The sequence below is a fragment of the Callithrix jacchus genome, chromosome 3, assembly GCF_049354715.1.
Source record: "Callithrix jacchus isolate 240 chromosome 3, calJac240_pri, whole genome shotgun sequence".
NCBI classification, from domain to species: Eukaryota; Metazoa; Chordata; class Mammalia; order Primates; family Cebidae; genus Callithrix; species Callithrix jacchus.
Genome location: NC_133504.1, coordinates 177,880,242 through 177,906,679, shown reverse-complemented (window position 1 = coordinate 177,906,679; position 26,438 = coordinate 177,880,242). Strand labels below are relative to the sequence as shown.

At 44.3% G+C, this 26,438-nt stretch overlaps 1 protein-coding gene and 1 non-coding gene across 27 annotated transcripts in view; both read right to left on the bottom strand.

Moving 5' to 3' along the window:
* Positions 1-26,438, bottom strand: part of PROM1 (prominin 1) — a 153,367-nt gene that overhangs the window by 15,676 nt on the left and 111,253 nt on the right. For 25 of the 26 annotated variants that reach the window (XR_013533183.1, XR_013533182.1, XM_078367477.1 and 22 more), the window contains 12 exons: positions 25,640-25,799; positions 23,219-23,371; positions 17,036-17,159; positions 15,358-15,461; positions 11,157-11,241; positions 9,453-9,596; positions 8,750-8,821; positions 7,246-7,338; positions 4,893-4,946; positions 3,159-3,239; positions 2,969-3,037; positions 1,417-1,509 (listed from right to left, as the gene is read on the bottom strand). Coding sequence is in view for 24 of the 26 variants with exons in the window: in XM_078367477.1 (XP_078223603.1) it covers positions 1,417-1,509; positions 2,969-3,037; positions 3,159-3,239; positions 4,893-4,946; positions 7,246-7,338; positions 8,750-8,821; positions 9,453-9,596; positions 11,157-11,241; positions 15,358-15,461; positions 17,036-17,159; positions 23,219-23,371; positions 25,640-25,799 (1,232 nt within the window). In the remaining 2 variants the exon portion in view is untranslated. The remainder of the gene's footprint in view (positions 1-1,416; positions 1,510-2,968; positions 3,038-3,158; positions 3,240-4,892; positions 4,947-7,245; positions 7,339-8,749; positions 8,822-9,452; positions 9,597-11,156; positions 11,242-15,357; positions 15,462-17,035; positions 17,160-23,218; positions 23,372-25,639; positions 25,800-26,438) is intronic. The other variant, XM_078367476.1, reaches the window with a different exon arrangement.
* LOC118152537 (U6 spliceosomal RNA) lies at positions 25,366-25,477 on the bottom strand. Its single transcript, XR_004741293.1, has one exon. It is a non-coding gene; the product is annotated as a U6 spliceosomal RNA (small nuclear RNA).

Genomic DNA, 26,438 nt, shown 5'->3' with positions numbered 1-26,438 from the left:
GCCTAGGGTCTGTGTGGTCGGGACAAGAGCAGAATCCTTTTCACTTAGCCATGAAAGTCCCGCCAGTAGACAGATGGATAAGTGAATAAGGGAGATGAACAGACTGGCAATAGGGATGAACCTTGACAGAGAGCTACCTGACAATGCATCAGTGATCCTCTGTGCCAGGTATGATGCCAGACAACAGGGACACAGCCTTGAATGCGCTGGTAACTCATGGAGTGGAGAGTCTACAGTGTGCTGGAGGTACAGGTCTTCATCAAAGAAACATAAATATATAATTGAGACAGCAATAACATCTTCAAAGGAAAAGCAGAGAGTTCCACAGGAACGTGGAAAAGGGAGCCCAACCTGGTTTGGGGGATCAGAAAAGGCTTCTTGGAACAAAGACACGTTTGAGTGAAGACCTGAAGGCTGAACAACTATAGTAGTGAACATTCACTGAGTGTCGATGTTCCAGTAGGGTTCAGGGCTTTACAGGTGACCGCTCACTGAACCATCAACACAGCCCCATGTAGGCAAGAAACTCAGAAAATTTCAATAATTTTTCAAAGTCACAGATTTCTGAAAATGTAGAAGTGGAATTTTAATTCAGAGTTGGTGTTCTTTACCTCGTGTTACAAGTTCTAGAGGAGTTAAGTCTTACAGTGGGGCATGGGTAGGTGGGAAGGGGAAGAGGAGAGAGAGAGAAAGGCGGTGTGTGCCCATCTCCAGTCCAGGGAGAAGAAATGGTATGTACAAAGGCCCTAAGGTGGGGGAAATTGGGATGTATTTGATGAAGTGAAAGATGACTGTGTCTGGAGCACAGAAAGAAAGGCAGGCAGGCAGAGAGCACACAGCGAGATCTGGAATGGGGAGGCTCAGCCATGCAGAGCCTAGTGTGGCCTATGAAGGATCCTGAGCAACGGGAAGCCACTGAGGTACTTTCAGCAGGGGAAGGGAGAGGATTCGCTCACAAAGAGAGTCAGCATGTGTTGAGGAGAGAACAGAGCCAAAGCTTAAGCCCGATTAACTGGAACTTACCATCCCCACAATCACATTTCCAAGGGCTGTTTAATGACAAATGAAGTTTGGTGCAACTTTGGGGTTGTATATGTAGATGTACTGAGTATTCTTTTGAAGATTAGTGATCTGTACACCCATGACTGTCTTTCTGATTATTCTGAACTAATAGGAGTTTTCTCCCTGCAGGTCTCCTGAAATCTGTAAATATAATCCTAGTGAGGAATGAAGATAAGCGCATAGGACTTTGATTTTTCTAGGCTATCAGCATCTCAATACATTGACCAAAATATTAGATTTTCGGTTTTGGATTCTCTCAAGCAGAAAACAGATATTATAGTGTGCAACATGATCCAGAAAAACAACCAAAGATGATGGATTCATTGTGTCTTCTTTTGAAAGATGAAATCTTACCAAAGGGTCGATAATGTAGCTACACAGAAAGACATCAACAGCAGTATCTAGAGCGGTGGCCACAGGTTTGCAGGATGCCACTTTCTCACGGATCTGGGGGGATGGAAACATAGGCAAACTGAGCCACATCCAAAAAAAATCCACAGGAATGAGATGTGCCAATTACTTTTGACTTGGCATCACAAAAAGGATCTCCACGTCCTCCAAGACAGGGGTCCTCAACCCCTGAGCCACAGACGGACCAGCTGATACGAGTCCATGGCCTGTTAGAAACCCAGTTGCACAGCAGGAAGTGAGTGGCGGGTGAGCGAGCAAAGTTCACCTGTATTTACAGCTGCTCCTCATTGCTCACGTTACTGCATGAGCTCCGCCTGCTGTCAGATCAGCAGCAGCATTAGATTCTCATAAGAGCATGAACCCTACTGTGGAATTGCACATGCAAGGGATCTGGATTGCGCCCTCCTTATGAGACTCTGATGCCTGATGGTCTGTCACTGTCTCCCATCACTCCGAGACAGGACCATCTAGTTGCAGGAAAACAAGCTCAGGGTCCCCACTGATTCTACATCATAGTGAGTTGCGTAATTATTTCATTATATATTACAATGTATTAATAATATAAATAAAGTGCACAATAAATGTAATGCCCTTGAATCATCCTGACACTACCTCTACCCCTGGTCTGTGGAAAAACTGTCTGCCATTAAACCAGTCCCTGGTGTCAAAAGGGTTGGGGACCACTGCTGTAAGACATGGAGCTGACAGCTGATTTGCATGGATGAGTTCTACTGCATGTACAGTTGCAGTAAGCCCTCTGTATCCCTGAATTCCGCATCCACGGATTCAACTGACCACAGATTAAAACATATTCAGAAAAAAAAAATGACGGTTGCTTCTTTACTGAACATGTACAAACTTTTTCTTGTCATTATTCCTGAACCAATACAGTATACCAACTATTTACATAGCATGTACATTGTATTAGGTATTACAAGTAATCTAGAGAGATTTAAAGTATACAGCAGGATGTGGATAGGTTATGTGCAAATAGCTATACCTTTTATATAAGGGATTTGAGCACCCAAGGATTTTGGCATCTGCAGGGAGCCCTGGAACCAATCACCCATGGATACTGAGGGACAATTGTATATATTTTAAAGCAAGATCCTTATACTCTCTGACCGTTGGTTTCCAGTTTCCTCATTTGTTTTGAAACAGTAAGACCCAACCTATAGGACTCCTGCAAGATTTTAAAAGTTCTTGTGCCCAGCATAGTGTTTTAGTTCAAATTTGTTACCTGACCCCTTTGTTACCTGACAGGGGGGTGTGGAAGAAAATGGTAGAATTGCATATGGCAAAGGTGAGCAAAGGGGACCCAGGAGGTCGCTGTCCTCCGACCTAGTGGATAGCCCTGGAAGTCTTGGTCCTGCACTTCAACCTCCTCCTACCAAATTACAGGAAATTTCATTTCATTTCTTCCAGATTTTACCCTAGAGAATGACTCTCCTAAAACACGACCCCCATTAATGTCCATAAGAGATAAACTACTTACAGAGAACTCGATCCACTGCAGATAATGTTCAAAATATCCTATTATTGTTCTCCCATATTTCTTAGTTTCCTGGAAAGAAACAAAAGATTAATAGAAAATGAGGCAAGCCTACGTAAACATGATGCATATTTAATCTGTAACATTCACATGCCCACTTACTGACATGCTTATTTTAAAAAAGAAGACTTGCCTCAGTAACAACGGAGGAAATATTGTTTGTGATGAAGCTCTGAGCAAAATCCAGAGAAGTTAGAATCCTGGTCACTTTCTCCTGAAAAACACAGCCACAGTCATCAGGGTATCAAGTCATACAAAGATTTAATTAGACATTTGCATATTGAATCAAGTATTGTAACTCAGCCCCACAACACCATGACCTGGACCTGCTAGTCAAGAGGAAGACAGAACAGACCCAGCCCCCTGAAGGCTGGGAAGGAGATGAGCTGAGAGGGAGCATTTACTCTGGGCCAGATATCGGGCTAGTCCTTGATAGGAATGGCCTTATTGGATATTCACAATGAGGCAGTAAGGAAGGTACTGTTTGTTAGGCTCCCTCACAGATGAGGCAGCTGAGCCTCTCTTCAAGGTCACTATCCTGGGGAAACATAGGACAATGCTGGGATTGGCACTGAACTTCGTTTTTCACCTCAAAGCCCATGCTCTTTGCACCACGAAACATGCAAAGACGAGTCCTCTGCCAACCCACATGGCAGCTTGGTGCAAATTGGAAAAGGGGCCTCTTCTGCCCAGGGACCTCAGTGCACAGAGCCTGATGAGCGAGTCAATGACCAGTTTCTGCCCCCACTGTCCCCCTTGGCTGGGCCCCTCATGAAAGGCCTTGCACCATTGCACACCATTGCCCTGTGCACAGGGGGAGCAAAGGACCTGCATGTAGTCACTGATGTGTTTCCAGGTTCCCCTGGCATCACACACACACACACTCTCTCTCTCTCTCTCTCTCTCTCTCTCTCTCTCTCTCTCTCTCCACTCTTATGAAATAGAAACTGTGATTAGAGGCATAGGGACAGTCCTGGAGAAGAGTAAACCTAAACATCTTCATAGGAGCTGAGCCATGATGTTGGTCTCACTGAGAAAAGTGGAAGGAGGAACATTTAGTTTTCTCCTTTGGGGCTGATACCCAAAACTTCTCATGGACAGGCTATTCCGTTCAATTTAAAAAAATGTCTGAGTTGCCTATTGGTACTGTAGATACAGATGAATATGACACAGCCTTGCAGCTCCCTGTCAGCAGAGGGAATGCTTGCAGCCCACAGGTGGGCCCCGGAGTAGACTGCATTAGCTGTTCAGGATTTTTGACCTTGGAGTGGCTTCCCAGAGCATGGAGTATACTTCTCCAGCCAGATGACAATGGGCATGATCACGTGACTTGCTTGGGCCAATGGAATGCTGGTGAAGGGGGAGGGTGCCCATTCTGAGCAGTGGCTTAAAGGGTAACCTGTGCCTCCATTCATTTCCTGAACTCCTATCTCCACTATGAGGACATGAGGTGCCCCAGACAGGAGCTGCTCCTTCAGACTGGGTCTCTCATTGGGAAGATATGTAGAGAAGCCTGCTGTCAAACCAGCAGGGAAAACGAACATATATACTTAGAAGGCACCGAAGTTTAGGATGGTTAGGCAGCATTATCCCTGTAAAAATGACCAATGTGCCTTCTAAGCTTGCATCCTACACATGAAAACATAGATTTCACCTACGTATCTAATAGCCTGCTAAGATGAGCTCTGCACTTATAGAAGTACATGTAGAAAGCAAACAGTAGGAAAGCCCAATTTGGTATTTAAAATGGGTAGATAACCAAGACTTGTTGTTAACTTAGAGTACCTACAAAAATCTACATTTCTGGAATTCTTTGTGTGGTATTTTATAACAAAATCCCATGCCAGAAAACAAAGTAAACCCTTACCAACAATCCACTGCTTGTGCGTTGAAGTATCTTGACACTTTGGTATACAGTGCTCTGGTGAACACAGATAATATTTTCAAAATTATTACATGAAGCAACCAGATCACATACCTTGTGTCCTCCCCTCCCACAAGACAGCCATCAAATCTGTCTTTACACGGTAATGATTTCATTCAAGAAAAAATAAGCAACACAATTAACGGTGTGTATCTTACATGCTTCTGGTGTAAGAAAACCTGAAGAAAACATTCAGGATGCATATCCTGAAGCTGTGAGGGATAGCAAATCCCATGTGAGGCATCCCAGAAATCCCTCTGAATTAGGTGTGGTCAAAGTCAGAGACATTATTTAAAACAGAGCCTGCCCTGTGAAGGTGGTTAACCTGAATGGTTGAGACACGACGCTGGCAAACTTTATCTGTAAAAGGCCACAGTAAACACTTCAGGTTTTATCCGCCATCGTCCCAACTACTCAATTTTGCCCTTGTAGTCAAAAGCAGTCACAGAGAGTTTGCAAATGAGTGGGCATGGCTGCATTCCAATAAAACTTTATTTATAAAAACCCTCAGTAGGCTGAATTTGGTCTGCAGGCTGTAGTTTGCAGGGGCCCTAGTTTGCAAACCCCTGATTTAGATCATAGGTCACATGTACAAAACAATTTGCTTATTTGTGGACAGGTTTCCCTAGCTCTGAAAAGTCCAGAGTCCTGTGTACTTGAATAGAAAAGCATTTAAGAAAAATGCAGGCTGGGCACAGTGGCTCACACCTGTAATTCCAGCGCTTTGGGAGGCCGAGGTGGGCAGATCATGAGGTCAGGAGTTCAAGACGACCCCGGCTAACATGGTAAAACCCCATCTCTACTAAAGATACAAAAAATTAGCTGGACGTGATGGCAGGCGCCTGTACTACCAGCTACTTGGGAGGCTGAGGCAGGAGAATCACTTGAACCCAGGAAGTGGAGGTTGCAGTGAGCTGAGATCATGCCACTGCACTCCAAATTGGGCAGCAGAGTGAGACTCCATCTAAAAAAAAAGAAAAATGAAAAACCAGCTTAAAATGTTAACTAATTTGTGTTAGGCATAAACAAGTGTATAGAAAATTGTAAAGAGCACAGAACACAAATTAAGAAAATTCAGTGAGAAGACTTTGTGAATAGTCTAATCAATTAGGAAATCAAGAGAGAAAAAAAGAGTATTGGGAACCAGTTCTGGAAGGTTTGGATGTTTGGATATTCTGATGCTGGAGCTGAGTGGATATACTTGCTTCTCCAAACCTGTGCAAAGCTGATTTAGTAACAAAGTTTCCACACACTTCTCTCCTAGACTGCTACAAATACGGCCCCCACACAAGTGTAATAATACTTCCTCCTCTTTACTGAGATCATCTGAGGTCAGGTCCTTCATCATCAACAGGTAACAGCAAGGCAATTACTGATCCCACCATTTTTTTTTTTTTTTTTTTTTTGAGACGGAATTTCGCTCTTGTTAGCCGGGCTGGAGTGCAATGGCGCGATCTTGGCTCACCGCAACCTCTGCCTCCTGGGTTCAGGCAATTCTCCTGCCCCAGCCTCCTGAGTAGCTGGGATTACAGGCACGCGCCACCATGCCCAGCTAATTTTTTTGTATTTTTAGTAGAGACGGGGTTTCACCATGTTGACCAGGATGGTCTCGATCTCTTGACCTCATGATCCACCCTCCTCGGCCTCCCAAAGTGCTGGGATTATAGGCGTGAGCCACTGCGCCTGGCCGATCCCACCATTTTTACATGAGGAAACTAGGAAGCTACAATAGTTTGGAGAACTGGAAGCAGGATTTAAAAACAGGTCTGACTCCAAAGTTCACGCTTTTTCTTTGCTAGAAAATGTTGTTTATTGCATTAAGGAAAGAAGCCAGAAGATGGTGAGAAGCAAATGGAAAGGATGGAAGAGATTCCCATCAAGACAGCGGACCGGACTAAGAGGATGTACACAGAGAAGCACTTAACCTCACCTTCACTTACTTCTAGACAAAGTTTGGAGAAAAAGAATGGAAGAATAAATGACAGTGAGTCCTCAGCCCTGTAGCTAAATGTGGAGCGTAGGAGGGCCTGCTCAGAGCAATGGAAACTAGAGCAAGGTGGAGGAGATAGCCACAGATTTTATCTAACTGTTCACACTCAAATGAAAAAAGGAAGGGAATAAGCAGAAGAAGGTGGGGCAATTTTTTTGTCTAAAGTCCATCTCAACTGCTGAGGCTGAGGCCAGTCAGCTGGGACCTATGAGAGATGAGCATGTGTCATAAGGCTAAGTGTAAGCCAGCTAGCTGCAGGAGACTTGCTCATGTCACAGTGAAATACAATGTGTTGTTGACTGTTACCAGTGATTGCTCTATAGGAAGGACGCGTTGCTGGTGAATCGTTTTAATAGTCTGTGCATCTCTTCTCAGGGAGTTCTTCAAATTTCCTGGGGGCTACAAAAAGAATAAAAAAGATCAATGCTATCTTTCCAGACTCAAAGCACTCTCTCTACCCTTAGGGGCCTGTGCAGCCAGGAGGGATGCTATGATGTGAAGCATACAGCCTTCCTTGTGCCATGATGGTGGTGAGCGGGCATGGGGCTGGTGTAAGGGACAATGCCAAGACACTCCTTCAAATCACAGAACCATGGGCTGTCAGCAATAACCCACACCCATGCGCCCTTCCTGAGTGCCAGAGGCTGTGTTATCTCCACCTCACCATGATACAGCCACTATCAGTTTCCCATTTTACAGGTGAGAAAACCAAGGCTTCATGGACAAATTTTTATTTAACCCATGCTCAGTTAGTGTTTATTAATGAATAATGATCCTATGAGGTAGTATACCATTACCCCATTTTACAGATGAGGAAACTAAGGCAGAAGGGAGAAATAACTTGCCCAAGCTCCTATCATTAATAAGAGGCTGAGTCAAGACTTAAACCCAGGTCTTCCTCAAGAGCCTAGGTTCCTTGTCACCACGGTGTGCTGCTTCTTGGACGGGACTAATTAAGGCCAAATAGTCACCAACCAGCAGAGGAGTTGAACGGGGAAGCTTATGAAGCTCGGGTGGTATCTCTGCCTTCCCTCATCACTTACTATCAGTAATTCAAAGCAACACATGACATTTTCCTCTCACGGCCCCAGGTACTATTTTCTACACTGCAGGAAAACCGCCTGCATACATGGATGTGTGTGGTTAGAAGTGGAGGGGCTAACAGGAGTGGAAACAGATCCAGAGCTAAAGCAGTGAGGGTGCCCACACTCGGAGCAGAGGGTAGGACGCTGCAGTCACTTTGAGACAGAAGGCAGTTGGGACTCCGGACCAGATTGAAGAATGGCAGAAACCAGGAAGAGGAGCCCAAAGTACCTCTCCCTGTCCATCACCATAAAGCATGCTCACCCCGGTACCATGACAGTTTCCTATTGCCATGGCAACACTGGGAAGTTAGCACTTATTTTCTAGCAACTGCTGAACAACCCGCCCCTTAATTAGAATTCCATTAAAAGTGGTTATAAATAAGATTGCAAAACTGTCCCTGGGTGCTATTCTCTGCACACTGCCTATGGGGTAGCCCTGCTCCAAAAGAGCAGTCTCTAAGCTGTATCACTGCCAATGCCTCAATAAAGCAGGTTTCACCTGTCCTGCATCAACCTGATACCGTCCTGGCAACATTCAAGGCTCAGAGAGGTTTGGGCCACGTGGCAACGGCTGCAGATGGAAACTTAATGACACACACAAGAGAGGTGTTCATGAACAAGGGATTACTCGTGATGTGAGGAACCTCATCAGTAAGTACTAAGAATGGTACTGACATTTGACATCTACAGCTACTACAGTATTTAACCGGACAATCTGAACTCACCAAACGATTTGCTTTTGCTTCTAGATCATATGCAAATGATAAAAGATTCACTCCTGCAGGGGATTTGCCAGTCTACAATAGAAGTGAAAAAAAATTGTGTTATGGATATGGGATCTTTAAGCCTTAACAACATCTAGTAGGCAACAGATTATACATAGATTGATAGCCATAAAGTAATCATGTAAGGTCAGAAATTCCTGAACAAGTGGCAACATTTGCATTCTTATTTATACATATAAAGCCATATTTTATTCCATCATATTATCAAACTATGAAAAGGAATGAAGCACAAACATGTTATAATGTGCATGAACTGCAAACACATGCTAAATGCAAGAAGCCAGACACAGAAGGTTATATGTTATATAATCCTTTTTTTTTTTTTTTTTTTTTAAATATCCAGACTAGGTAAATCCATCTAAAGGGACCACAGATGGGTAATTGTCAAGGGTTTGGGGAGGAGGAGGAAATTAGGGCAACTGCTTTGGGGTTTGCTTTAGGGCGATGAAAGTGTTTTGGAACGACATAGAGGCAGGAGTGGTGCAACACTGTGAATGTACTAAACGGCACTGAATTGCTCACTTTAAAATGGTTAGTCTTAAGTGAATTTCATTTTAATTAAAAAAAAAAAAAGCAAAACAGAAATATACATCTGAGGCTCTAATTTCCCCCAAAGGGTCAAGCATGAACACATGCATCATACCTGAGCCAAATAGATGTTATAATTCATTCTGTCTATTCCACAAGCAGCAAAATCTTGGAGGTTTTTCCTTCCTGCTTCACCCAACAGAAAGATACTGAAATTCACCTTCAGATTTTCCAGTTCATTGCTAATGCTTTCAGTATGCTGTGAAGAAAGGAAGTTACAAATCAATCCCTTATCCTCCAAGAATGTCACAAACTGAATGCTTTAAAAGAGCAAGAAAAGCCGGACATGGTGGCTCATGCCTGTAATCCTAACACTTCGGGAGGCTGAGGTGAGAGGATCACTTGAGTGCAGGAGTTCAAAACCAGCCTGGGCAACATAAAGAGACCTTGTCTCTATTTAAACAACAACAGCAACAACAAACTTTTAAATGTACATTTAAAAAAGAGATAAAAAAAGAGCAATCAAACCACAAAGGACACATACACACACACACAAAAGTGAGCCCTTGACTGCTTGACTGGCATCTCTTTCTGGTATTTCCCATCCTGTTCTTTTCCCATCTCTTTCTTTATGGGTCCCATGGCTTCTAAGTCCTGAGCTTTGACAAACCGAGATGGTAAAAGGGACAGGGCAGGCTGTCATTCCAGGGAAGAGACCAGCACACAAAAGAGCTGGAGTAGGAAGAAATGAGAGGTACCATTTGGGGAATAGTGTTTAGTTACTTGGGCAGATGATGAAAACGTGGTGGTTGATTCAGGGTTGTGACGATAGTCGGCAGTGTCCAGCAGCATGGAGTGCCTGCATGTCCCAGGCAACCCCTCCAACTGCTACCCACCACAGCACCCACAGCACGACGGGCATCTATTTAGGGTTTAGTTTCAAAATTATGTATGTTTAAAGTACTTGCATGGAGCATTTAGAGAAGATAATAAACATTTTATACACAGCTTTCAAATATAGCTTTTTGCATTTGAAAACCATCAAGCCATCATGGCCTCATGTTAACAGCAGCAGCAGTAGGCAAGCTGTGGTGGCTTGGGAACAGCCTCCTCCCTTGGGATCCCTTTGTTTCTGCCCTCATTCTGGAAACCCCAAATAGAGGGGACTCTCTAAATTCTTTCTGGCAGAATGTCACAAGAGGCCTCTGGATATGGGGAGTGGGGTCGGTCTAGGCTAACGGCACCCTAGGCCTGGGCAGCGGAAACTCCTGCTCTTTCTTCAGGCCAGTGTGCTCTGGAATGGCCTTTCCTCCGAGTCTTAAGACTTAAGACTGGGGTGTGGGCTCTGACAAAGGAGAAGAGGAGGTTCTGTTGGCTTCCAGACTTCGTTTTACTTCACACTGGAGTCCTGGGGCTACTGTGTGACTCATAAGGAAAGTGGACGGTGTGGACCATGCTTCTCCACGTTGAGTGCCCAGTTTCAGGGACTGGCAGAAAGGGAGGCTGGTCTTGGAATGAGAGCCTTTTGTTCCTATAAAAACGTCTATACTCTGCAAAATGACATCTTTCCCTGTGAAGTGTCCATAGTGAGGCCCCTCTAGAGGCTCTTGCATAATCCACTAGAAAAACTCAAACCACAAGAAAGACAGCTGGTCCGGCAGTGAGAAAACGTTACAGCCATGTAAATATACCAAACGTCGCTTTTAAATAGTTAATTTTATCTTCTGCAAATTTCATCTCAATTTCCAGAAAAGAAAGAAAGACATCTGGATTTGGTAAAAGAATGTGTTACATCGATTCCGTGACTAGTTCTAATTACCTCATTAATGTTGAGCTGTTCACTGATATTGAAGCTGTTCTCCAGGTGAAGAGTGCCATAAGTGCCTCTATTATTTTTGCAGTCACTGTGGGAATAAACAGAGAAATCAAGACCTGGAAAAGCTGCTGCAGCTCCCTCTGTCCACTGCTAAAGATGATGAGAAAGGCTCACTGTTTCTCTTTGCTTAGTCTGTGAACCCAGAAGTGGGGCTGGGGGTCCCCAGTGGCCACACAAATCCCCCAGCACCCACCACTTCCGGCTTCTGTCCTTGATTTACTAACAGCCCTGTTCTTGGAAGAGATGCAATAGGATTGATAAATATATCTTTCCATCTGTCTCTTACATGCCGTAGTTCTGCTGTGGACAACAAGTTTACAGATTGGGAAGAAATAAAATCTCATTAAAAAGAAAAACAATATTGCTAGAAAGAGATACATTGCAGATTAGATTATGAACTTCATTAAATGATTCTATCAAGCTCTTGCCAAGAACATTTTTCCTCTGTATTTCCAGGGCTGAGTTGCACTGACTAAATATATGCTTAGAAGTATACCCTCATGGTGAGGACAGAGATAGGGAGGGGCCGCAGACATCTTGATGGTCAGCAGTTTGGCTGTAACCTAACTCAGCCCCCTGGGTGAAATGGCCTCACCTCACCATGCCTCAATCTTGTGTCTAAAATAGGAAACTTTGACATTTTTAGACTTGACTGAGCTAAGAAGGACGGGCCTCATCACATGTGTATTCCTGCCACAAAAACGGCAGGATCCAGAAATATGGCATCTCTTCCTTGCCACAGCAGCCAGGGCCCTCTAGGCTGGAGGGATGCCTGGGAGAAGCAACCTTCCCACATCCCTAGGAGGTAAGATCCTTCCCTCCAGAGAACAAGTGGGTTGGTGTTGTTGGAACCTAGAGCCTGATGCATGAACCACCAGAGGTGAAACTGGAGAGCTCTCAGTAGCCAGAATCACAGGGAGCTGGCCTGACTGGCCAAGACACTTGGCTTTGTCCTCTCAGCCTAGGGATGGCAGATGAATTTAACTGTGCAGAGAAATGCCAGTGGATTGCTAATGTCTGCCTAGAGCACGCTGTCCAGGAGCCTGAGGTTCCCTGGGCTAAGCAGAAGACCTCAATTGACTATCAATGTCTACCCCGAGTGCAGGGGATGGGTACCAAACACTCATTAGCTGCCTCTGCCAGAGGCAATGGAGACACAGGCAGGAAGTGACACAAGGGCTTGAGTCACATCACATGCTTGGGGGTTTTGAGGATGGAATGGGAACAAGGAGACCAGCTGGAAGTAGAGAGAGACAGAGAAGGAGACAATTTAAGAACGATTTAGAAGAGAACACCTACAAATAACAGTAATAATACAGGTTTGGGATGAGGTTCATTCTGAGTGTTATCTCAGTGCTCTGGAAGCTCAGTTTTCACTGCCACTCGCTGAATAATGGAAACGAGGACTTTTCTCTGTCCTTTTACTTTGTATTCAATCCCAAAGTGGTAGTGGGATTTTTTTTTTTTTTTTGAGACGGAGTTTTGCTCTTGTTACCCAGGCTGGAGTGCAATGGCGCGATCTCGGCTCACTGTAACCTCCGCCTCCTGGGTTCAGGCAATTCTTCTGCCTCAGCCTCCCGAAGAGCTGGGATTACAGGCACGCGCCACCATGCCCAGCTAATTTTTTTGTATTTTTAGTAGAGACGGGGTTTCACCATGTTGACCAGGATGGTCTTGATCTCTTGACCTCGTGATCCACCCACCTCGGCCTCCCAAAGTGCTGGGATTACAGGCTTGAGCCACCGTGCCCGGCCCGGTAGTGGGATTTTTTAAAGCTTCCAAAGGGCAGCCTACTGCCCCTCCTTCCCTGCCTTTGCCTGTGTCCCTCGGCCTAGGTATTTTTCCTTCTTCTTGGCCCAGCCAATGCCCACTAACCTATTAAGAACAGCTTAGGTGCCATTTCCCTCAGGAAGTCCTTCCTAATCCCTCCGTCCCCACACTGCATAAGACACCTCCTTGGCGCTTCGATAGTGGCCTCACTATATGTCTAACACCTGTAAGTATCACTCTATTCTAGAACACTTCTGTACAGATCTAACTCCCTGCAAGGTTTTCCTTGACAGTAGGACCAGGGTCTAACTCAATTTTCTGTAATATCTCAGGTATCCTGTCACCCCAGGTCCTTGTATGATGATAAATGTAGTTGTTAGCACAGTACCTAGCTCACAGAGTGGTGTGGATGTTACAGAAATTTATACATCCAACGTGTTTCCATCAGTCTTGGCATACAGAAAGTATCATGCAGGTGCTAGCTCTTATAATTTTAAAAAATTACCACTATTATCACTTAGCATAATATTTATTAGGTAATAGAAATAAATAGTAATGGCTGGGCATGGTGGCTCACGCCTGTGATCCCAGCACTTTGGGAGGCTGAGGCGGGTGGATCATCTGAGGTCAAGAGTTCAAGATCAGCCTGAACAACATGGTGAAACCCTGTCTCTACTAAAAATACAAAAATTAGCCAGGAGTGGTGGCAGAGGCCTGTAATCCCAGCTACTCAGGAGGCTGAGGCAGGAGACTCATTTGAACCTGGGAGGCAGATGTTGCAGTGAGCTGAGAAGGCACCATTGCATTCCAGCATGGGTGACAGAGCGAGACTGTCTCAAAATAATACAGATACACATACACACAAAAACCCTTGTAATACCTAAAAGTATACCTAATAATTCACAAAATGCTTAAGAAGTTTCTTGAATGACAAATGATGGTAAATACTACTAAGCTCTATAATAATGCTAAGCAGAGGATTAATACTTGCTAAAATTGCATAAAGGAACTCTGAGAGGGTAATAAGAACACTAAGAATGGTGGTTCCCAAGTAGGCCATGGAAGGGCTTCTGGGCAGATGAGGACCTGTGTCTGCGACTTACAAAATGTTACGAAACGTTCTGCTCTCAATGTGAGTTGCTACTGCCTACATATTTTTAGTTTTATTTACTATGAATACATCGTGGTAACACACACGTCCTCTGGGCCTTCAATCTCACAGTGGGAGAAATAAGTGCCACCAGTGTTTGTAAAGCATCCTGTGAGTTGATTTCAAATACTCTTAAGGTGACTCCCTTTCCTATGGCTCACAGCAGAGAGCTGCCCATGGGTTCATACCTAAGTTCAGACATGTAGGACTACCAGCCATCAGAGTAGGAGCCCATTTCACCACTGGGCCAACACACACAATGCACAGTGAGTTAAGAGAAATGGGAAAAATGCATCTAGGTGAAATATATTTTCCTGAGGCACAGTCTCACTCTATCACCCAGGCTGGAGTTCAGTGGCACAGTCTCAGCTCACTGCAACCTCCGCCTCCCAGGTTCAAGTAATTCTCCTTCCTCAACCTCCTGAGTAGCTGGGTCTACAGGTACATGCCACCATGCCTGGCGAATTTTTGTATTTGTTTTTTGGTGGAGATGGGGTTCCACCATATTGGTCAGGCTGGTTTTGAACTCCTGACCTCAGGTAATACACCTGCCTTGGCCTCCCAAAGTGCTGGGATTTTAGGCATGAGCCACCATACCCAGCCTAGATGAACAATATTAAGAACAGGTATTGTTTATCAAGTCCAAATGATGTGTCAGGCACCATTTGAATCTCATGTATCTTACTTAACCATAAAACAAACTCAGGGTCAGTCTCCTATGACCATGACCCCTATGGAACAGAGAAGATGTGGAATTGCCCAGGTGACAGAGCCTCCAGGAGGGAGTTGGGGTCAGAGCCCAGGAGACATGACTGCCGACAGCTCTCCAACTGCATTGCCTTCTTCCCATCAATGATCCAAATCACTGAATCACCCACTCACTGAACTCTTGTTGGATGGCTTTTACTTAGGGCAATGTGGCTCTTGAACAAGATTTCTCATGGGGTCCCGTTAGTGCATCATAGGGTCACCTTAACTAGCGAGTTCCAGAGATTACTAGAGAGAGAGACCTTGAAACATCACCATTCCAAGGTCTCAAAAGCTTTCAGCAGAAGGAATATCTTTCGGTCTAATTTCTACTGTGCCTTTAAAATACTACAGAATAGCTTATCTCTGAAACTGGAAAGTCATATAATTAAGATTTAAAAACACTTCAAATGCAAAATCCTCATTCTGGAAAAGGAATATTTTAAGTAGCAAAATGTATACTGCATATATTGATACCTGTAAACTTGTTCAAAAGTGAGCTTTATCTTTGATTTATTAAATAGCTTTCCAGAGAGATAGTATTCCCAGTCTTCATTTAGTAAGCGGGGTGTGTCCAAAACCTAGAACACATTAGGAAGTATTTTCAAAAAATCAGGTTTACACTAACATACATACTAATATAATAAAACAAATATTTGGTCGAATATATTTTTGAAATTTTTCATAACATTTTTCTGGCTGATTTCCAACCTATAACTAGAAGATAATAGTATAACTGGAATAAATCAATTGACCACTGGGTAGCATCAATCAGAATTATTAAAATTACTTTTTTTGAGAACTTTTTTTTTCTATTTGGAGACAGAGTCTCACTCTGTCACCCACGCTGCAGTGCAGTGGTACAATCGGCTCACTGCAACCTCCGCCTCCCAGGTTCAAATGATTCTCCTGCCTCAGCCTCCCGAATAGCTGGGACGGCAGACACACACCACCACTGCCCAGCTAATTTTTGTATTTTTAATAGCAACAAGGTTTCACCATGTTGGCCAGGCTGGTCTTGAATTCATGACCTCAGGTGATCCACCCGCCTCAGCATCCCAAAGTGCTGGGATTACAGGCGTGAGCCACCCCACCTGATTAAGAACGCTTTATCTTAAAACATATTAGAAATAGAAGCAGAATAGACAATCCGATTCAGAATAGCTAACATACAGCTATGAAGTTGTGTACCCAGTGCTATGCTATTTCTCTCTCTGGACAAAATATATTAAAATTCACACACACTCTGCCTCTGCACCATATATATTTAAGATGGGCAAATTAGTGCATGATTGTGTATGTGCTTGAGCAGTGGAACTGGGTTTGAAATATCCCCTACTTAAGAACAATCATCTTCCAATGATTCAACACTGCAGGAGACAACGATGCCTGGCTTGATTTGTATCTTTTATCAAAAAGCCAGATGGAGATCATTGACCCGCTGGTGCTCTCAATATAATCTCTCTTGACGAATGAAATAACTAAGATACCGTCACAACAGTATTCACCTGATTTCATAACAGACTTTAGGTGGCAAAATGTATATATAATGAAAGAGTGAAATAGAAACATATTTTTAAGATCAGAATCTAGGGAAAAAACACGGAAAAACCAAAATTAGAAGCCAGACACTTAGAACAAAATTTCCTCATTAATGAAGAAAGCAAAACTGCTAACTGCACCGCCCCCGCTCCCCCCTACGCCTCCCCGCCCCCTCCGCCCCCCCTTCCCCAGAATCTTAGGGAGTCGGACGAGAGTGAGAAAGCGAAGCTTGAATGCATTTCCTGACGGCCTCACTGGATGTCCGCGGGGTCAGCCTCTGCCACGAGTCATGCACTTATCTGGCTTTCCCTTCAAACTTAGGGCTCATCTGTGTGGACACCTCTTTCACCTGAGAATCTCCCAGGCTGTGTGGGAGGAACCTAGGAACTCATCTTCTGATGTTCTCAGCCACATTTAAAAACTACTGCTGAGGAAAATTCTATTTTCCCCAAATACTGCAATCCACATTGATGGGCAGGACTTAACCCGTGGCCCTGATTTCACTCATGAAAGCTTAAGTGCTTATATGTTTGCACTTATATATCACACGAGATATGGAGAAATTCAGGTTTCTGTTCAAGTCCTTTCATAATGGGTAGAATGTCATAGTTACCCGGAATAATTCCTTGCTCATGTAAGGTTCACAGATCAATTTTTCCACATTTGCACCAACGACAAAGGTAAGAACCACAATGATCATCAATATCCAGCAAAAGAGGAAACTTAATCCAACTCCACTGGAAAAAAAATATAAATAAAGTTAGTAATTCAACAAAGAATGATTCAGTACTACCTATGGGTACTTACTAAATCTACCTATACTCTATGGAGTCTTCACTGTTATTGAGGTGAAACAGACCAGCCCACCTAGGAGTGACCCAGGTGGGGGTCACTGACCTAGGAGTGACCTGGAACGGGCAGTTCAGGGCAGGCGGGAGTGCACTATATAGGGGCCTGGGGATGAGCAGCTCCAGGGCTGGTGGGGGTACACTAGATAGAGGCCTGGGGACCTGGGGACAGGCAGCTCCAGGGCAGGTGGGCATGTATTGTATAGGGTCCTGGGGACCTGGCAACCAGCAGCTCCACAGCAAGCAGGGGTGTACTGTATAGTGGCCTGGGGACCTGGGGACGGGCAGCTCTAGGGCAGGTGGGGGTGACTGTATAGAGCCTGGGGACCCATGAGGGGTGGCCAATAAGGGGCTGAAAGCACAGGAGGACCACAACCCGACTTCTCTCTGGACAGGTGCCAGCATGGATGGGACATCATTCAGGAGGCTGTTATCATGACCCACAAGGGTGGCCTGAGGGGGCAGGAGTGGTGGAGAGTTGGTGGATGACAATGATGTAATATAGGAGGCACAGGAGGCGTAAGATAGGAGGCAGCAGGGCTGGGGAAGCCGTGGACACAAGAGGTAGAGGCAAGGAAGGACTCCAAGGGCAATGCCAGGCACCATCGATGCTCTGGAAGGAAAGAGAAGATGGGCTGGACGTTTGTCTTGTTGCCAGAGAGACACTGAGTGGAAAGACTGTGTAGGAGTCAGTATGTTTGAAGCTCAGATATCTGGGTTTCGGGTGTACATTAGGGAGGCAGCAGCTTAGCCATGATCATTTATCCCCAGGGCTGGCTTGGAGAGAGAAGCAGCCTAGGGCTGGGTCTGGAGGATTTCAACATTTACAAAGACGGATGGTGGAAGGGGAACCAGCAAACAAGACCAAGATGATGATGAGGCAGAGAAGTAGGAAGACAGCCATGTGAGTGTGATGCCACCTAGGGGACAAAAGGAGAATTTGCAGGAGGAGGGAGTGGTCCGCTGTCACCAGCCAACGTGCTGTCTACTTTGTACAGAGTCACTGCCAACTTAAAACAAGTGTAGTGATGGCGGGGTGGGCAGGGAGAGACCAACTTGGAGTGGACTGGGAAGTCAGCAGGAGAGGAGGGACAGGCAGCAAGCGCAGATCACTCCTCTGAGGAGCTGGTGTGGGGGAAAGGAGAGCTACAGGGGAGAGGCAGTATGGGCAATGAGTTTCTGCTTTTATTTTTAAAGGGAGAGAACAGAGCATCATTAAGTGTTGAGTGAAAGTCAAGGAGAGAGGAAGAGAAAAAAGACATGGAAAAGAAAGGGGATGATCCATTTTATTCTCAGAATCAGGGGAAGGAATGGGATTGAGAATATAGCTGGCAGGATGAGCCTGAGAGAGGAGGCATCCCTCTGCTTCCGGCACTCCAGAGAAGGGGCAGATGTGCTTGAGAGCAGGTGTGTTTGGAAGTTTGGCGATGGGAAGTTGCAGGATGGCTTCTATTTTCTCTGAGAAGAAGGGGGGAAAGCCATCTGCTAAGAGAGGGGTGAATTAGAGGAAGATGGATGTATCAGAGTGAAAAGACTGTTGCAGAAAAGTGAGGGAGCTGTCAAAAAAAGAGAGAAAGGGAAGGAAGAAAATGAAAGAAATAAAAGATTTGTCAGACTATGGCAGGTCCATTTGAGACAGGAGATCCTAGGTTTGTAGGGATACCCAATGTACCTGCTGTGTAACTTTTCTCAGCAGTGCTTAGCTGTCCAGGTATAGACACAGAGAGAGAACAAACTCTTAAATCAATCTAGGTGCAGTTGCCAAATCAAAGACCCTCACTGATGCACGCTAGGAAGGAGCCTCAGAAGGGCGTGGGCTTATGTTCGCAATCACCACAGCATCTCCTCTCAAGAGCATGATTCTCCCCAGCTGCAGACACCAAAGTCATAATTACAGTATTTGCACAGCTCACTAAAATAAACAGCAAGTAAAGTTCACTGGAACTCCTCTGACCTCCTCTGACCTACAAGCCTCCTGAATCTGGGAGAGCACAAAGAAGTGAGTTAAGGCCATGCCAGGGTCCCTGTCTGAGCATATGTGTCTGTGTGTTGGACTTAAACAACTCATAACAACCAAGTCAGCTGTCTAAAAAGAGCACCATGACTCTTACTCTAAATCGCGTACAGTTAACACCTCCAGCCATTATTTTCTAAATATACACATTCCCAGATCAGGGGTAGGGAAACCACTGCCCAAGGTCTGTTTTTCTAAGGTTAGTGAGATGAGGGCTAATGTGTACTGAAAATACGGAAAAGGAAGAAGAGGATGAGGAGAATAAGAGTAAGATGAAAGAGCAAAAGAAGGTGAAAAAGAACAAGAATATGTGACAAAGACTGTATGTGGCCAGGAGAACCTAACATATTTATTACTTGGCCCTTCTTGGGAAAAGCTTTCTGACTACCCCCAATTTGCATAATTAGGATAATACACGCATCATTTTCTGACCCCTTTCCAAATGCGTTACCTTAGAAACTTTCGTCAACAAATCAGGACAGTCACCTAGTTATCACTTCAGGGGCATGTGATCTTCCACGCATGGATGTGTCATAACTTACCTGCCCACTCCTCTACAGCTGGACATGTAGGCTGTTTCCAGTGCTTCACTAATACTGCAAAAACACTTCCCTGTTCACCATGCTTCCTTCATAGTTTGGTCTAATTCCTTCACCTATATTCTCCCAAAAATGGAAATTACTGGGCAAAGAGCACTATTGTCTTTTACAGCCCTTGCTATAAAACTGCCTGACAAACTGCTTTCCATAACCTCAGAAACTGCCACCAGCCATAGGAATGTGCCCAGTTTGTGATACCTGTGGCTGCTCTTGGCATTGCTGTCCGTATCTAAAATGGAAAGTTTTATAATGGGCTTCTAAACATGAGATGCTTGTGCCTTTGTTAGATCCACTTATTTCTGGGAAAGCCTCCTACACCCCCCTGCAACAGATTATACATTCACTGCTGCATCCTATTCAGCTGCTAAATTGCTCCTGGGGCCAGGGGTAGCGGCTCACAACTGTAATCTCAACACGTCGGGAGGCCGAGGCCGGAGGATCTCTTGAGACCAGGAATTCAAGACCAGTCTAGGCAACAAAGCGACACTGTCTCTACAAAAATAAAATAAAGTAAAGTAAAATGCTTCTGGAACCCTCTGAAGATACAAGATCAGAGCAGAGCTGGGGTTGTCTGACTTTCTTCCTTCCAGATCTTTCACTGACATCCTTTTGGGAGACAAGAATTTCTGCTTGGTTTTGAAACAGATGATGCTCTTGATTGGATGGTGTCACCATTTTTAAAAAGCAGGTGGTGTTTTGGTTGCAGCAAAACTACATATACTCTTTCTGGTTTCTGCAAGCAAGTAAACAGTTTTAAAAAAAGAAACTGCATTCTTCTAATTAGTCTGATTAGACAGATGACACTCATATCATCTCCCCCTTTTGCAATTATCCAGTTGTTTACCAGATACCTCAAGAAGTACAGAATTCTGCCAAGCACAGCAGAGTGCCGTGCTGACTGGTGGCATTCAACAATAAAGAAATCATAGTCACCCTAAGTCTGCAGACTCCTTGGAATGACTCTAACAACATCTGACAGTTACCAGCCTTTCTCCCGCTACTGAGATGAATCCTATGGCCTCCACACCACAGGTTTCCATATCTATAGAATTAGTATATCTAAACTAAGGTAGCTTTTAGCCTCCATCAATTTCTTGATAATTTCTCTGTTGTTTTTTTCTCTTTCTTTGAAGCTGGATATCACGTTTTTTGGTTGTATCCCTTTAAAAAGTGTGAATAAAATTTTGGTGGGTACACCATTTTTCAGAGCCATTTACCCTTCAAGTAGTTTAAAAAGATGGAAATATATGTATATATATTTACACACACCACCAAAACACTGACAAATAGCCAAGTATCCGCGTCATTAAATTTGTAACAGCAAACTTAAAAGTAATTAAACATTAAACGTAATGGCAAAAACCGCGATTACTTTTGCACCGACCTGATCATTTTTTGTTTAATGTATTTTTGTGTATCTGTGTATATTTGAACAAAAAGGCAAGACAAATTCAGTTTTCCTTGCTGATGTGATTTCTTTTGTTTCTTCCCTGTCCAGAGGTACTTGCAGCTTCCTTGCTTCCTTCCTTCTCTCTCTCTCTTTCTTTCTCTTGTTCTTTTTTTGGACAGAGTCTCACTTTGTCACTTAAGGCTGAGTACAGGTGGCAAGATGTCAGCTCACTGCAACCTTTGCCTCCTGGGTTCGAGTGATTCTCATGCCTCAGCCTCCCAAGTAGCTGGGATTACAGGCATGCACCACCATGCCTGGCTAACTTTTCTATTTTTAGTAGAAACAGGGTTTCGCCATGTTGGCCAGGCTGGTCTTGAACTCCTGGCCTCAAGTGATCTGCCTGCCTCAGCCACCCAATGTGCTGGGATTACAGGCGTGAGCCATTGTGCCCAGCCAAATATAATCCTTAAGCTTTGGCCTGTGAGCATCTAGGCTTCTCCATGTGTGGATTTCTTTGCTCTAAGAAAGTCATTAGCTCTAAGGCTTTTTTAAGACTCTTGTTAATAAAGACCTATACCATACTGGAGCCTAATTATTTTAGGAAAAGGACTTAGAATCATAGCTTATAAGAAGCCTCATTTATTGTTGCAGTGACCCAACATTTTGTTTGTTTGTTGTGTGTGTGTGAAAATTTGGTTTAAAGACCTGAAGCCTTAAAAAGCAAATTAATCAAATTAAGGCACACCATCTGCTCTCCAGCCCGCTCACTCGCAGCCCCACGCTAGTGACTTCTGTGGATAAACGAGAGAACATGGCTCAGGTTTTGGTTCTTCACTCACCAAAGGAATTGTTTCAAACCTTAACCACCGCCCTTGAGCCCCATCACACTCCCTACTGCTGATTCTTCATGATCTTATTAAAAAGGGAATATTGACTTACAACCCACACAGCTTCCTCTCTGCGGAGCATTCAAAGCCAGTACACTACATCCTAGCTGACATTTCCGGCTCTGGCTCCGGCTCCTGGCTCATGCCTGCAATGCTCTCTCATACCCACAGAGTCAAGGTTTTTGCAAACACAGGAACTTGGAGGTGAACGTCTTTAAAGCAGGAACAGTTGCTCCAGTCTTTGGCCACACGCTTACCTCTCCCTGCTACCTCACACCTGTCCTCATGCCTAACCTAGGCTACTTGTCTAAATTCTAAGGGTTCTGGCTTGCCTTTATTCTAAATCAAGTTTCTAGAATTTCAAGGTAGCAATACTGATGTCCCACGGGAGGTTGGCTCACCTCTGGTAAGTGAATGAGTGAATGAATAAAAAGAAGGAACAATAGAAATCAAGAAAGCAAGCCTAGCTGCCTTTTTTTTTTTTTGGAGACGGACTCTCACACTGTCACCCAGGCTGGAGTGCAATGGCGCAATCTCGGTTCACTGCAGCCTCCACCTTCTGGGTTCAAACAATTTTCCACCCCAGTCTCCCGAGTAGCTAGGATTACAGGTGCCTGCCACCATGCCCGGCTAATGTTTGTATTTTTAGTAGAGACAGGGTTTCACCATCTTGGCCAGGTTGGTTTTGAACTCCTGACCTCGTGATCTACCCATCTCAGCCTCCCAAAGTGCTGGGATTACAGGCATGAGCTACTGTGCCTGGCCACCTAGCTGCTTTTAAAAGGAGCCTGCCATATACAAATAGTTTGCTGAAACTGGTCTATCAAAATGCAATTAATTTAATATTTTTATTTTTATTTTTTTACTTTTTATGCTTGATGAAAATACCCAACTCAAGGAAGGTCCAATCACAGCAAGATCTTTCCTCTACGAGACCTAGGAGCTGGAATCCCACGCAAGTGGCCTAGAGGGCACCCAGTTCATGTAACACCAGAGTCGGCACCCAGTCTTTCTCCTGCATTCCCACCCCCACGTGACAGAGAGGAGCAGGCACTCACACCATGAGGAAGACGCCCCCAGTGTTGGAGACACAGCCTCGGGTGGTTGGGGTGGCATGCCTGTCATAGCCGCACACGCCACACAGTAAGCCCAGGTAGTAAAAAATCACGATGAGGGTCAGCAGAGAGCAGATGACCAGACCGCCCAGCCACCTGGAGAGGCAAGCAGAATGTTAGCAGACATGACACAGGGGACGCCACTCTAACACAAAAGCTGCTGGACTAAGGCTGGAGCTGATGGTATTCTTGACCTTCTAAAATCAGAGTCTCCTATCAATTCCTCCGAGGGCAATAACGTTGGGTGAAAAGATCCCCTCCCACCCCTAGTCCTCCAATTCAACCAGCCAAGAAATGTTTATTTTGATTCTAGGTTTGCATTGTTCTGGGTGGTCATGATCATTGTTCTGCTTCCTTCCTTTGCCTTGACTCCTACAGGTGTCACACAGGGTTCATAAGCACGGCTCACTGAGCTTCTCCGGGGCTACTGATGAAAACATGCTTAAGATTTTCACGATCTTTTAAGGTTTCTGATGTTCTAAGTGCCTTTTATAATCTTGATGGCATATGGCTAGCTCATTATTCGACTACAGATAAAGAAATACTGGACCATTTTCCCTGGACTTTTTCCAAAATATTGTGTGGTTGCAGAAATCTTTGGGGCCACTGTGTTCTTTACTGAACCAGATTACGTGGCAGATGCATGGGGTGTTTAGAATTTTATGAGCATCCTAAATCAAATGCCTGCAGAATGCAAATCTCAATTTCATAATGGTCCTGCGAAACATCTTAGGATAATGGATCCTCGATTAGGTCGTACTGGCATTCCCGGAAGGTACAACAACCTTTCCCAGCAGCGAGAGGCATTCAAGGGTGGCAATGCATCCCAACATTTAAGACACTAAAAAACCAAGAATTTACTTCTGCTTGATGCCTCTTGACAAAAGTTGCCACTGAAGCTTTTCATTCAATTAAGAGCAATCTCAGTAATTATAGTAATAGCCACAGGCAGCCATTCTGGCGAGGTTTGTTCCAGACACTGAGGGCACAAAATTAAATAAGCCATGGAGTCTGGCCTCAGAAAACTTTGAGAGTTAAAGAACCATCTGCTTAGTTCAGTTTCTTTGTAAGATAAGCTCATGGGTCAGGGCAGGGGGAAAAGGAAGGGAGATGGATGGCAGTCAGGTAGACAGGTAATGGTACATTTTCTTCCCGTTTGTGAAGCTCTGATGCCTAATGAGATTGTAAGCTCACTGAGAAAGGGCCCGCCTTCTGTTTGTCTCCTGAGACTTGCTGGGGTGGCCTAGTCCCACAACGGAATCATGGCAGGTGCCCCCTCGAGCTTGTTGTTTGTGGGGCAATGACAAAAAGCAGAGATAGATGGAGCTTCAAAACCCACCTCTGCCATATGCTACCTGGCCTTAAGGAAGTCTCTCTACTTCCCTGAGCCCTTCTCCTTGTCTATAAAATAGGGTTATAAATGGAACACAACCCAGGGGAATTTTGTGAGCATGAAAAGAAATGTGCAGAACTTGCTTGGTGGGCACACTGAAACTTAACACTGCAACTGTCCCTTAAATGGTAGCAATTGCCATTATCTTACTTATCTTGTGGTCTTGTATAAGAAATAGTCCACATGAGAACAAGTCTCTGGACTCCCCATGGGCTTGGGAGTTATGAAGGGTTTAGTGACAGGTCATGGGGCTGAGCTCTTGAGAGAGAGAAGTGCATCTTACATAACAGATAAGCCTCTAAATTTCTCCAAGTCCCTCCCTCCCCAGGGCTCTGGCTGGGATGTCCACCACCCTCACCCAGGGCCACACCCCACCACTCATATTTTCGAATGGAACAACCAGTGGGCACCACAGCCACTCACCTAAGCTCTGGGAGCAATTCACTGGTTTCAAGGAACGGCTGAGAAAAGGATGCTCCTTTTGGTTGGTTGGTAAGAACCAACCTCTGCATATTTATTTTATAAACCAATGTGAAAAGAATATTTTCCAAATGTCCTTCTTGATTACTTTTAAGCTTTAAAATCTCATTACATGTCTGGTTTGATAATTATACCTAATATTCTAGAAACCACTAATGACATCCAAGTTAGAAATTATCAAATATTTGGCTCATGAAGGTCCAGTCTTCAACTCAAAAAGAAGGTGGAATGCTTTACAAATTTTTATATCATCTGTACACAGGAGTCATGCTAACCTTCTCTGTATTGTTCCGATTTTAGTAGATGTGCTGTCTGGTCTGAGCAAGCACTTCAACTTTTTAAATGAACATAAACTGGGGTTAACACATATCAGGTCATGGCCTCTTGTACAATTTGCTCTCATAAGATTATCTTGATGCTAATGTCAGATTTTTATCTCGTTCTCTATAGAGTTCACTCTCGTAGTTCACCAGCTCCAAGGAGACACTCACCAGTATGAATCATACTCTTCCAATGTGGGTAAATGTCTTTGCATGTAACTTTCGGTGTTATTAAGGTAACCAGAGAATTCTGAGAGTATATACTGAATAGGAAGACGCTGAGTTACATTGTTGATATCTGAACCAACGGAATTCAAGACCCTTTTGATACCTGAAAACAAAGATACCTTTGTTATGCATTTGCAAACATGAAGGAAATGGAAACTTTGTTTTGGAACCAAGCAGAAAAGCCTGAACCACTTTTAATTTTTCCCATGTTATGTATGTGTTTAAAATATGGTAAGATTTTACAACAAGCACAAACATAGCCAAGACCACGGAAAAGCAATTACTTAACAAAACAGCAAGCTGTGAGCGCTGACTTTAATGAGATGGTGCTGAAGTCAAGCCAGTTTCCTTCTTCTCCCTACTTTATTTAAAGTAGATCAAGTGATTAAAATGTATGGTGTTCAGACTATGTGCCAGGCACTTTTATAGACGGTAACTCATTTATTCTACTGAGGTAGACAGTCTCATTCCTCATTTTACTAACAGTGACGCCGAGGCTCACAGAGATTCAATTAATTGCCCATGGGTCTTTTTAAAAAGGCTCTGGTAATGGGATTGAAACTCAGGTGTCTCTGACTCTAAAGCCCCTGTTACATGCTTTTGGGAAAACAAATAATAATAATAATTCCTCTATTTAAGAAATGATATTTGGGGCTGGGCACAATGGCGCATATCTGTAATCCCAGCACTTCGGGAGTCCAAAGTGGGAGGATCACCTGAGGTCAGAAGTTCAAGACCAGCC